The 12958-nt window shown below is 37.1% G+C and overlaps 1 protein-coding gene across 3 annotated transcripts in view; it reads right to left on the bottom strand.

Moving 5' to 3' along the window:
- Positions 1–12958, bottom strand: part of Hao1 (hydroxyacid oxidase 1) — a 178655-nt gene that overhangs the window by 130173 nt on the left and 35524 nt on the right. For all 3 annotated transcript variants that reach the window (XM_063283785.1, XM_039105017.2, NM_001107780.2), the window contains one exon: positions 10317–10492. In XM_063283785.1, coding sequence (XP_063139855.1) covers positions 10317–10492 — 176 coding nt within the window. The remainder of the gene's footprint in view (positions 1–10316; positions 10493–12958) is intronic.

A 12958-nucleotide genomic window follows, 5' to 3' on the forward strand; every position in this document is an offset into this window, starting at 1 on the left:
GGCTTGGACTTCAAATCTCAAGCATTCCAGTGAAGAGAGGAGGGCCTCTCTCCCACCTGTTCTGCTTAGTAATTTCAGAATTAAAACACACCTAATAAGTACACGTAGAATATTAGTAGTTATTTCTTCATCTAAAATTAAGAATTAGAGCAATTTAATTATGTGGTAGAACTATGAGTAGGCAGCAAATTATCATTAATAAAGAATTTGTCTTTGTAAAGACATACTCCTGTTAACTTTATTTATTTATTATGTAATCGTCTATTAGTTCTTTGAGACTGCCATGCAATGTAGTTTGGTCATATTCATCCCCTTTCACCAACTACTCCCAAATCCTTCCCCACCTCCCTCCCTGCCAAATTCTTCACTTCTGTCTTCCTCTCCACTTTCTTTCTCTGTCAGGTCCAGTTTGTATTGGCTGATACTGTTCTGGGCATGTGTCCTGCTTTGGAGTATGGTCAATATATCAAATGTCACAACATTAAATAAAATTTACTTTATCTGTTAGTGATATATATTTAAGATTACTTGTTTGTTTGTTTGTTTGTTTGTGTGTTTGTCTTTGTGTATATTTGTGTGTGCTTGCATGAGTTCATGTGTATCACATCAATATGGTAGCCCAGTGAGGTCAGAAGAGAGTGCTGTTGACTCTTCTGGAGGTGGAGTTACTAGGTCTGAACTCAAATCCTCTGTAAGAGCAGTAAACATTGAGCAGTCTCTCCAGCCCATATTAGCTATTTCTAATTAATAAAATCATATCAGTTTTCCATTTAGCAGAACTATTACATACAATATGGAAAATAAAATAGTATGTATGTGATAAGCAGTATAAAAGTAGCCACCAATGAGTAAATCTCTTCCAAACAATATTTAATACACTGATGGTTTAATTTCAGTAACTATTTTATTATGTTTATTAGATAGTTAAATTTTGCTCAGTGGATTATATTATAAACATGATATTAAAATTATAATTTACAAATTGTGCTTCAAGTATATTTATTTTTTAAAATCCATTTTTAAATAGATTAAAATTTTAAACTGTTAAGATGATTATTAAATTTTACTTTCTAAACTGCTATTTCTAGGATGCCCCTATTTTGTTAGCTCTTAAATGTAATATTAGGAAAAAACCAATTTGACATTGTCTTGAAAGTCAGACTTTGACATACTCAGCAGGTAGATACAGGAAATATACCAATCTATCAATCTAGTAATGGAGATCAAAGGCAAACTTAATAAAGAATAATTACAAAAGATGCACAACTATTTATAATTCTGATTGTTGTAATTTTTTGTGCTATACCACTTTTCACTATATGTCATGGAATACTACAATTGAACTTCTTTTAAGAATGACAGTAATAGTATTGTTTTTAAATTATGGGTAATATTGATATTACACCAACATGTTGTGGTCTGAGTACCTCTGTCCTTCCCAAATTCTTTTGAAACCTTAGTGTGGTGATTTGAATATGCTTGGCCCAGAAAGTGGCACTATTAGGAAGTGTGGTCTTGTTGGAATAGATGTGGCTTTGTTGAAGAAAGTTTGTCACTGTAGGGTTTGTCACTCCCAGGAGCATGGGAAACTGTCTTCTGTCTGCCTTTGGATCAAGATGTTAAACTTTTGGCTCCTCCAGCCCCACATCTGCCTGCATGCTGCCATGCTCCCACTTTGATGATAATGAACTGAAAACCTGAACCTGCAAGCCAGCCCCAATTAAATGCTGTCCTTTATAAGAGTTGCCTTAGTCATGGTATCTCCACACAGCAATGGAAACTAAGACATTTAGTGTCTGATATAGTATTTCCGGATGGAATTTCTGATAGGCAATTAGGATTGGACATGTTCGTGAAAGTGAAGCACAATAAAACTTTTTTAAACGTTATTTTCTTTTGGAGGGTGGTTGCAAGGGCAGAGGGAAGATAGAAAGAGATGGGTTGATGAGGGAGATTGGGATGCATAATGTGAAATTCTCAAAAAAATCAGCTAAAAGTTGAGAGAGAGACAGAGAGACAGAGACAGAGAGACAGAGAGGAACAAAGAGACAGAGAGGGACAGAGAGACACAGAGAGAGAAAGAGTTTTCCCTTATAAGAAAAAACTCTACCTTCTTGCCTCTTTGAAGAAAGAGATGAGGTGGGCCCTCACAAGAAACCATCTATTCTGAGTCTTGGAACCATAAAAAACTTCTATTGTATTTATTATTTTGTTGAACCTAATACTATTATCACTGTGACTAATATTACTACTAGTGGCTATCTGAAATTCTAACTTAAGAATTGCTAAAACCTGGAGAGTCATCTTTCCCAAAGTCAAAATCATGGGGTAAAAAAGCCACATAACAATAACAGGGGTCAGCCCTAAAAGAATATGTATATGAGGAACACTAAATGGATTCAGCAAATCTTATTTATAAAGTGCATGTGTGTGTAGGCCTGTGTCTGTGTCAGTGTCATCTGTGTGTTGGTTGCTTTTATGTCAACGTGTAAAAGCTAGCTTTGTACAAAAATAACCTCAATTGAAAAAAATACCTCCACCAAATAGGTATGTAGCCAAGCCTCTAGGGCATCTTCTTGATTGATGAAGGATATGGAGGTCCCAGTCCTTTGGTGGTTAGTATCATTCCTCAACAAGTGGTTTTGGGGGTGTATAAGAAAACAGGATAAGTAAGCTTTAGGGAACAAGCCAGTAAGCAGCATCCCACCATGGCCTCTGCATCGGTTCCTACTTCTTGCTTTCTGCCCTGTCTTCCCTTCATGATCTTCATGATAGATGCTAGATTGTGATGTGAAACTGTAAGCTGAAATAAAGCCTTTCCTCCCCAAGTTACTTTTTGGTCATGTTTAATAATAGCAGTAGAAACCCTAACTAAAACTTAGTGTGTGTGTGTGTATGTGTGTGTGTGTGTGTGTATGTGTGTGTGTGTTTGAGTGTAACATTACTAATTAAAGAAAAAGAGACCATGAATTTGAAAACATTATCACAGAGTATTTGGAGAGAGGAGAATAATGGATATATATATATATATATATATATATATGAAGTAGAAGAATTACTTTTCTATCCTGTAGCTTTTAAAAGAATAAAATAAAATTAGAAAGTATAAGCTCTAATTGACAGCCCCAAAGACATTTTATAAAGAGAAATATTCTGTTTTCTTTTCATATGAGTGACTGGTCTAAATTTATTCCTTTGATGAACTAAAGAGTCCTAACCATTAGACATCCTGGATTAATCCTCTCTATATAACTGGTGTATTATTTACTATGGCAGATTATTGGCACTGGTGAAAACTGTCAATCTTTTTGATAGAAAGAGGAAAAATTTCATCTGTTCATAATTTAATTTCTTTAGCCACATTGTTTCCATTTTTTTAAAAGAAATTTGTTAAATATGTGGAGGAAAGGGGATTTCAAGATGGCTTCCAACACCAGCCATTCCTACTTTGCATTTTATTGTTGCTTCATGCTTGGACTTTCAGACTTTGGTGCATGACTTGACTTACATAGAGTTTTAGTTGTCTTTCCTTTGTTCCAGTTATTATGAAACTTCAAAATCAAAATCTCAAAGCTTTCCATTATTCTCGGTAGCCCCTTTCAATTACCTTCTCTCATCATTTGACAGCTGTTCAGAGCCCTCTGCCTTCTTGCTTGCTTTGCAGTTGTTTCTCTCTGGCCTTACTGCTTACCTTCATTCTTCTGTTTCCTCTGCGTTAAATCTGATCCCTTTGTGTATTTCCTTAGATAAGCTGTAACACACTCAAGGTTGGGCAATTATTTTCCCACAGAACCTTACAAACTTCTCTCCTTGTTTGATCCAAACCATTGTTGACCTGAAGACAGATGACAGTCTTGCCTGTAGTCCTTCATAATAAACTCTTGTCTTGATTTTTCTCACTTTATATTCATTTTATTTTTCTCCTATATCATCTATGATATAGTATAATTTGTTTCTTAGTCTAATGGTTTACATCACCGAAATTCAGACTTATATATCTTTAACAATGTCTTCCTGTCCTTTCCTTGTGTGTTTTCTGCCTAAAAAGTATGTCAGTTAGATATTTGACATTTTAAACCTGTCTGTATATCCTAGCATCTACTTAGCTATACTGTTTTATTGGTCTTATTTTCATTGTTATTTTGTTTATTTGGGGAAATGTCACTGACTTTTGTCCAACTACTCAATAATTACATTTTTGTTTTAGTTCTAGTGTTTCATACCTATTTTTATACTCTATTTTCCTCTTGAGCAACTAAGAAGTCAGGCTGAGCAAACAGCTCAACATATAAAGCACTTGCTATAGAAGACCAAGGAACAGAGTTCAAGTTCCCAGGACCCATGTAAATGCCAGATGGGTATGGTAGCCCACCCTTACTCCCAGGAAGGAAATGGACACAAGGCCTTCCCAGTAAGCTATGTAGAGAACGACAGCCTAACCAGCACATGGTACTAGTAATGCTGGGTATGCACTACAGAAAAATAAAATTAGATCCACATACCCTACCCTGCATGCAGAAAATAATTCAAAGATAATAAAAGAAAAAAGAATAAAAGAATTAGTTAAAAACCAGAAACACTAAACTATAAGGAAAGACAGAGAAACTATTTCAAAATATAGGAACAGATAAAGATTTGGTGAACAAAACTTCAATTGCAAAGGAAAAAAACCCAGGAATTAACAAATGGTAGTACATGGAATTATCAAGTTTCTATACAACAAAGTAAACTACCAACCAAGGAGGGGAAAAGCCTTAAAATAGGAGAAAATATGTGTCAGCTATATGTCAAGTAGCATGTTAATATCTACAATATTTTTTAACTGGAAATTTTAAGTACCATGAGTTGGAAAGACGCCTCCCCAGTTGAGAGTACTGGCTGCTCCTCCAGAGGACCTAGGTTGGATCTCCACTGACCATTGTTTTTGACTTCAGATCCAGGAGATCTGACCCATCTTCTTGCCTTCTGCATGAGGTACTGTATGCATATGTATGCATGTATGTATACATGTACTACATAAGCATACATATAGTTAAAATACCCATATGCATAAAATACAACTTTAACTACACATAAATAATTATTTTTAAATGTTCCACACAAACAAAACTACCAGTCAGCATAGGCTAACAAAAGGAAAATACTTCTCTCAAAAGAACACAAATGGTCAATAAATATTTTTACTTGTTCAAAACCTTTAGCCTACAGGGAAATGCAAATAAATCTTGCTTCGTATTATCTCACTTCAGTCAACCAGACTATCATCAGGAAATCAAAAGACAGCTAGTGCTTAAGAGGCTGTGAGGGAGCGGAAACACTTATTCACCACTGGGCTAGAGGTGGGGTAGAAATGAACACAGCTCCGAAAAAAAAAAAAAAAAAGAAAGAAAAGAAATGAACACAGACCCAGGGAGGGTAAATGTGCCTTCCCTTAAACTAAAGAGGGAACAAATGGAACCACCAGTTGACCCTGTTAAACTACTCACGCCCATCGCCAAAGGGCTCTACATGCTCACACAGATACTTACAGATCCATGTTGATTGCTACTGTATTCACGGGAGCTGAAAAATGAGATCAACTTAGCTGTCTATCAACTCTTGAATGGATAATGAAAACATGATACATATACACAATAGAATTTTAGCCAACTGCAGAGAATAATGTAATTTTATGAAATGGGTGGATTCTAAAGTGAATATTAACTAAGCAAAGTGATGTAGACTCACAAAGACAGACATGTGTTCTCTCTCAAATGCAGATGCTGGCTTCAATGTTCACATATATGTGTCCATCCATGTGGGTTTAGTCCCCAAGAATAGAAAGGAGAGCGTGAGACCATGAAAGCAAGGAGCTGAGGAAGAGAAGGAACAAAATAGGACACATACTGTATTAACAGAAAGGAGGGTAGCATGTGTAGAAGGATAGAAAGGGGGCCAGGGTTGTCGGGGAGAAAATGGGGATGACGCCTAACTGAACAGGTACAAATTAAGGTTCTAAAATCCCATAATGGAACTCAATATCTTGTGTGCTAACTAAAAATTAAAATAGAAAAGAATGTGGCATCCTGACTCAGTAACTGAAGTTTTACTTTAATCTTTATTAATTTATATAGCCACCTGTGACTGGGAGATGCCACCACACTTGACATTGCAGCCACAAGGAGACATGGTACAGAATATCGATATAGCTAAAAATACATTTTGACATGCTGGAGCTGCCTCTGGTTGTCTAGATATCAAGCAAAATGTATTTAAAAAGTAAGATTTTTTTTAAGTCCAGGACCAAGTATGTGGACGGTCTCCTATTTGCCTTCAAGCAGCTGATCTGTTCAGCGAGCAGCCTCTTGCCTTCTCTGTGCAGATGTCTTGAACCACCCAGTGAAGACAGTGATCCATATTATATGGGTTTGCGGAGTGAAGAAGTTGGGTGTTGAGAAAGTGCCCAACACATGTTGAATACTTAGAAATAAAGGAACTGCTGTTTCTATTTTCTAAGGATGAAAAGGAGTAGTTGCTACTCCACTGAGCAGGTAGAGAAAATTGGACAAGACTCATTTATTGAATGTTTTGAAACAAGGAAGTCATACTTTAGTCAGGATAAGATTAGACACCCTCTTCCATTTGAGGAAATAACAACACTTTAAAAAATTATGTCATCCAGATCACTGAGAGTCATTTTCCGTGTTCCCTAGGCATTGCAGGGCTGTTGGGCAAATGACAGAATGACTTGCTATGATGGAATTATGAGTTTGTGAGACAGGAAGAAACATGGTTAGATAAAAAGGTTTCTTATGAAACCTGCCCATGAGTTTGCGTTCTAATTTTTAATTTAATTATTTATTTTATAACTCAAACCCAAAAGCTGCTTAAAGGGTCACAATGTTCTGGCTTGGCAAAATATTTACAAATCATTGACATTTTCACTAATCCTCAGAGAACATGATGTGGCCTTCTGTTTTTTTTTTTTTTTTGTACTTTTGTCCTTAAGTAAGTTGTGTTTAAGAAAGACAAGCATCAGAGGGTAACTCACCATATGCTGTCATGTCATACATTACTTAATATATTTAAACTACCAAAGACAAGTTCAAATCCCATAGAGTTAATCTCAAGCACTTGGAGATTCAGTAACTTGCATAAGTTTAAGAACAAAATATTTTAGATATGTGTCAACGCTTTTGAAAGTCATCCAGGGATAATGAAGTAATACTCGTTAAGAATTTTCTAACCAAGTGTGTGTGAAAAGATCTAATTAGAGAAATGTTTCTTCAAAGAAAAAAAAACTCATAATGAAAGTGAAAAAAGAGGCAGTTCCAAAAAAACGGAAATTCTAAGAAGCACTATGAATTTGTTCATAGATTCTGTTTGTTCTAGTGAAGACAAAATCCTGTCTGAAGCACATGAATAGAACTTTTTTAATGTTCTTCCAGGGCAGATTTTAACCACAGCAACAGATTACATCTCTCATTCCGATTTGTATTTGTTAAAATGCAATTCCCAAAAAGGTAGTAGGGGTGGATGCTTCTAGAACTTCCCAGCTACCCTTGGTTTCACACTCCAAAAACCATAATCTTTGCTCTTATGCTAAAAAGAAAAGGGAAAGGAAAGGAAGAAAAGGAAAGGGGAGAGGAGGGAAGGAAATCATCTCAGTCCACCCATGTGACTTCTAGGTGAAAACTTGTGAATTGATGAGAATCAGGCTTCTCAGAACTCCCTTAGGTTTTCCTGTAGTTCAGGCTGAGAATATGTGTTCCTTGGTTCAGTCGTTGTCACGGAGATGATTTTTGTTTAACAAATAAGTGAAATAAACAGTTACAGACAAACCAGACAGTATAAACTTTACATGTATGAATAACTTCCTTTCAAACCCTACTCTCTTAATCTTGCCTTTTGAGCTCTTTCTAATTAGATAGATTCATTGTTTTCACTAAACATTTTACCTAGTAAACACTTTATCTATAATACGCTAAATATTGTGAAAGCTGAAGAAATGAGCCAGATGATCCATTTGGATAAGAAGAGATGTGGTGATGCTGGGGGGGGAGTCCTAGGTACAGTGATTGCAAGCTACAGAACTAGATGCGGAAGTGTCTTTCAATGAACTACCCATTATCAAACCTAAGTTAGTAGATTTGCATGATTATGCCACAGAATAAAGTTGTATGAACTGATATATGTTGTGATGCCAGTTAAATGAGAAAACTTCCGAAACGACATTCTTACTTCATCTGTCCCCCTGTTTAATTGAGTCAACTTGGGAACTAAAGTAAAATTTCATTCATCTTTATGTATTCAAACCTGATCCTCTAGAATCAATTGTATTAATCTTCTAATCGCCTGCATATGTCCAGTCTCTCACTAGTATTATTCTAAGTTTCCACACAATCAGCCCACACAATAGTTGTGCTTCCTGACTTCAGAATGGTGCACATGGTGTTAGGGCCATTACACAAGGTAGGAATGAACTAAGATGCTAATTTCTCAAGTCTACTTTCTTTAGTTTGAATACATGTTACCTACAGCGGCTTTATTCTACTAGTATGTCTGTACGGAGTAGTCTGGCAATTTGATAAGATTCTAAATTCATCCATCAATTTTCACCCTGAAATGGGATTATTTAACCTTCCTTTAAAATTGCTTGATAACACTTTATATCTACTACAGTCTATTCCATTGATTTCTATCTACCCTGTACTGGCTGGTTTTGTGTGTCAAGTTGACACAAGCTGGAGTTATCACAGAGAAAGGAGCCTCCCTTGAGGAAATGTCTCCACGAGATCCAGCTGTAAGACATTTTCTCAATTAGTGATCAAGTGGGGAGGATCCTTTGTGGATGGTACCAGCCCTGGGCTGGTAGTCTTGGGTTCTATATGAAAGCAAGCTGAGCAAGCCAGGGGAAGCAAGCCAGTAAGTAACATCTCTCTATGGCCTCTGCATCAGCTCCTACTTCCTGCCCTGTGTGAATTTCAGTCCTGACTTCCTTTGGTGATGAACAGCAATGTGAATGATTACGCTGAATAAACCCTTTCCTCCCCAACTTGCTTCTTAGTCATGTTTGTGCAGGAATAGAAACCCTGATTAAGATACACCATCACCATCTTCTCTATTTTATTATATGCCAATACTTGTCATCAAGTTGTTATATTTCAAAGTTAGCACAGAGCCAGCATAATGAATGCATAATTAAGTGGATGAAATTAATGGTGCAGAACTTCCAGGCAGAATTTCTTTGGTACTCATCATTGATGATAGGTCTAAAAATTAGCAGTAGTAGTCATAGTAATAGTCAGTCGATAAGGTAGTACCGTTAAAGCAGTGTGTGATACAAGATGCACACTGAGGTGTAGAATCCACAGCATTTCTATTATGACAGTACTCAACAGAGTAGAGTATAATTTTTTTAATTCAAAAGCAAAAGTTAGCACTAAGCTTTGTTTAAACATTTCTCAACTACTGCAGAGTAGAGGTGGACTAATTTTCTTCCTTTAATTTTATGATATATAATTTTATGATAATATGTATATATTAGATGACAGAATCAAAGTAGATTACATTTCCAAAGCTTTAATCTAGGGACACATGACTTGAATAGGAAATGCTGACCGCTCTTGCAGAAGACCTGGGTTTAGTTTGAAGCACCTATAGTGGCTCACACGTGCCTGTGACCTTGTTCTACAAGGTCTGATGTCCTCCTCTGACTTATGAAGTCTCTATGCACTCATGGAGCACGTATGGAAATAAAGGCATGTATGTGTTCAAGTCTGTATCTTTAGATTCTAGGTTTTAGTAGACATTCTCATCTTAAACTCCTTACTTTAAACTTCGTTTTGGTAGTCTCTCTAGGGCCATATTTTTTAAAGGTATTTTTAAAGGCAAGAAGACATTTCCATGGATGAACACATACTGAATAGTCACTGTAATCTTTGTAGTTTCCAAGAGAATTTGCATACATGAAAATGCCAAAAGCAGAGATGGATTTATTAATACCTACAACTTAATAACTCTGAATTACTTAGGAGATTGCTATTTTATAAGATCCAGGTTTGGTTTCCAGTATCTATAAAGGTTCACAAGTGCTGATAACCCAGTTCCATAAGATCTGATGCCCTCCTCTGACCTCTGAAGGTTCTATGTACATGAAATGCACATGTAGACATGAAGGCATATGGACATACATAAATGTTTTTGAGAGAGAAAGGGGAGTGTACATCTTTCAATTTACAACATCATCTGTTCTATCAAATGATAGGGCATCTGCCATGAATTTTTATGTAAATGATCATAAAATCAGTGTATAAGAAAGTAGGAAAATGGCAAACCTCTCAAAATTCCCTTTACAACAATGGGCAGTGAGGTCAACCGTCTGAGCCATTTAATATCATCCCAGCTGAGAGATGGGTCTATGGCTTGTGCCACATATTCAGCAAGGCCACTGTTGTCTCCAAAATTCCCCTTAGGAGAAAATGCCAAATCGTTGGTTTCAAAGTTTTTCATCCTAGAATAGATATATAGAATATGAATTAGAGACAACTTATATCTGACTTGATACATAGAAGAGGAATTAGAGACAGCTTATATCTGACTTGGTGAAAAATAAGGAAAAGAGTCCCCCTGTCTGAAATATACTTAGTCACTTACGGGTTGGTTGTCTGCAACTTTTCTAGGTGCAGGAGTGTGTTCTAACTGTGACCATCCAGTGATTTCAACTGGCCACCTAAAGTTTACTTTACAGAAGTGTGCTTTATTCAGACAAATCAGTTTTGATTATTGATATGTGGCCATGTTCAAATGTTTCCTGTTTCGGTCAGTTTACAACTACAAACAATAGACTGGATGTTATTTTCAGCCAGCCATGCAAATTCAGCATAATAGAAACCATTTGCTTTATGGTTTACAAAGACCTTTTATATATTCATATTTGTACATTTCTCCTTTTGAAAATTTCTTAGAAGGTAACATTGAATCACTACAATTCCTATTTTATATAAAAAAAAAATAGTAACTCATGTGCGGAACACAGTGACCAAGAAGAAAGCTAGCTCAGGACATTATTGGGGATCTGGCCTGTATCATTAGACTGATAATGATATATTTTTGGCTTAGATGTGTTGGACTGTGGGCATTGATGGGAGTCAGGAAGTGTCTCCTGTACTCTCTGGTTGCCTGGTTATGCTCTCAGACTCTGATCTTCTATAGAACCTTGGCAAGAGCCTGGCTTTCAAGTGATCACCAACCATCATTCTTTCTTTTGTGCATGTGCATGTGCATGTACCTGTGCGTGTGTCTTAGTGCCAGACTTCATTACCACACAGCAAACTGGAAGTGTCATCTCCTGCCCCTCTGGGTGGATTCGCTCTGAGATGTGGTATGCATAATGATCCCAGAATGTTCTCACTGGATTAGGTGCTTCAGGGGCCCACAGTTTTATCAGTCTTCACACAATTCTGCCTTTTGTTGCCTTCCTCTCCTGATCATACTTTCCTATATGCTAACAGTCTTCACTTTCCGAAATACACTGGGCCAATGGCTGTTTTGTTCCCAGGGACCCACAGCCTAGCGATGCTACTCCTGAGCTGTCATCCTCTCCTACTCTAACTTGTTGATTTAGTTGACCAAGTAGTTCTCTAACTCACAACCAAGCCTCTACTACTGAATCCCCCATGCTTGAAATCCTCTTCCTTGCTCTAACATGTCCTTCCTGGATGTATTTAGACAGTCTCACAAGCTAAAGAAAGAGGTCACTCTGCTTGCAGCTCTGATCATTCCTCATGGATGACTGGCAATGTGGGCATGCAAATGGTTCCTTCCATGTGGCTTAGCAGTCTACACTCTCCAAATTTACTTGCACACTAATCACATGAAAGACTTCTCTTGAATTGCTGGAACTCAACTCGCTCTCCTACACACTTTAACGGAGCTGATAGCCGTTCTTAGGGGAAAACACAACTGTTGGATTAGTCCTGGCTCATTTTCCCCTCCACCACCTCTGCCACTGAACGTAGAGAAGATCTTAGAGCCATGGCTAAAACTGCATGTCGGCAGACGGAAGCATCTAGGAATTCTATTTTCAAATCACTTGTAGACATTCTTTTCATACAAAATTGGTTGATACTTAGTTTACACTTCGGGGCATTTCAGCTAAAATGATCCATGGAGTAGTTGGGGAGCACAGACCATCCAATGGAGACTAACTGTGAGCTCCAAACCACCCTAAGCAAGCCACTGTGTCATGGCAGCCTCCTCCGTAGGCTGAACATACTCCTGTAGATTCAGGGACATAAAGACATAAAGAACCCCCAAATACTTGATGTCCATCTAGTTATTGGCTTTTGATGGAATGCCTGAGCTTTTCTATTTGTCAAAGCACTTAGGGTTATACAGTATGTCACAATCCTAGGTCGTCTGTGGTCTCCTTAATGTGAATTGGATTAAGCTTTCTGTTCAATAAGTATATTCTTGGGAGAGAAACTTACCCCATTACATCAATAATACTAAACTCCAAACATAAATAATACTGTTAAAAGAAAAAAAGCACAATCTATCCCATCATCCGACAAGAAGGGAAAAAAAGGAAACCATCTGCAAGTGTCCCTGCCCCCACTCCAAACAGGCGGCACTGCTTCGGCAGGGGCGGGTGAAAGGGTGAGATGGATAGGAAAAACAGAAACATGGATAAAATTATATAAATAACTGTTGTTATTCTTGGACCATGCAATGCAGATCAACACTTGAATGAATGTTGCCTTACAGAAATCTCAGGGCACAATGAAGCCTTGTTGTTACTCTAAACTTTGTTCAAAGCCAGAAGCCAAGAAAAAGTTTTCAGATATCTTGACAGAGAACCACGATGGAGTGTTTTACTGATGGCTCTGAAAGAAACTGCCATGAATGCTATTTTTATTCAGATTGTGACATATATGTGTGCATATATATGTATATAATATAGTATGTATATACACAT

This window comes from Rattus norvegicus, chromosome 3, assembly GCF_036323735.1.
Source record: "Rattus norvegicus strain BN/NHsdMcwi chromosome 3, GRCr8, whole genome shotgun sequence".
In the NCBI taxonomy this organism is placed as follows: Eukaryota; Metazoa; Chordata; class Mammalia; order Rodentia; family Muridae; genus Rattus; species Rattus norvegicus.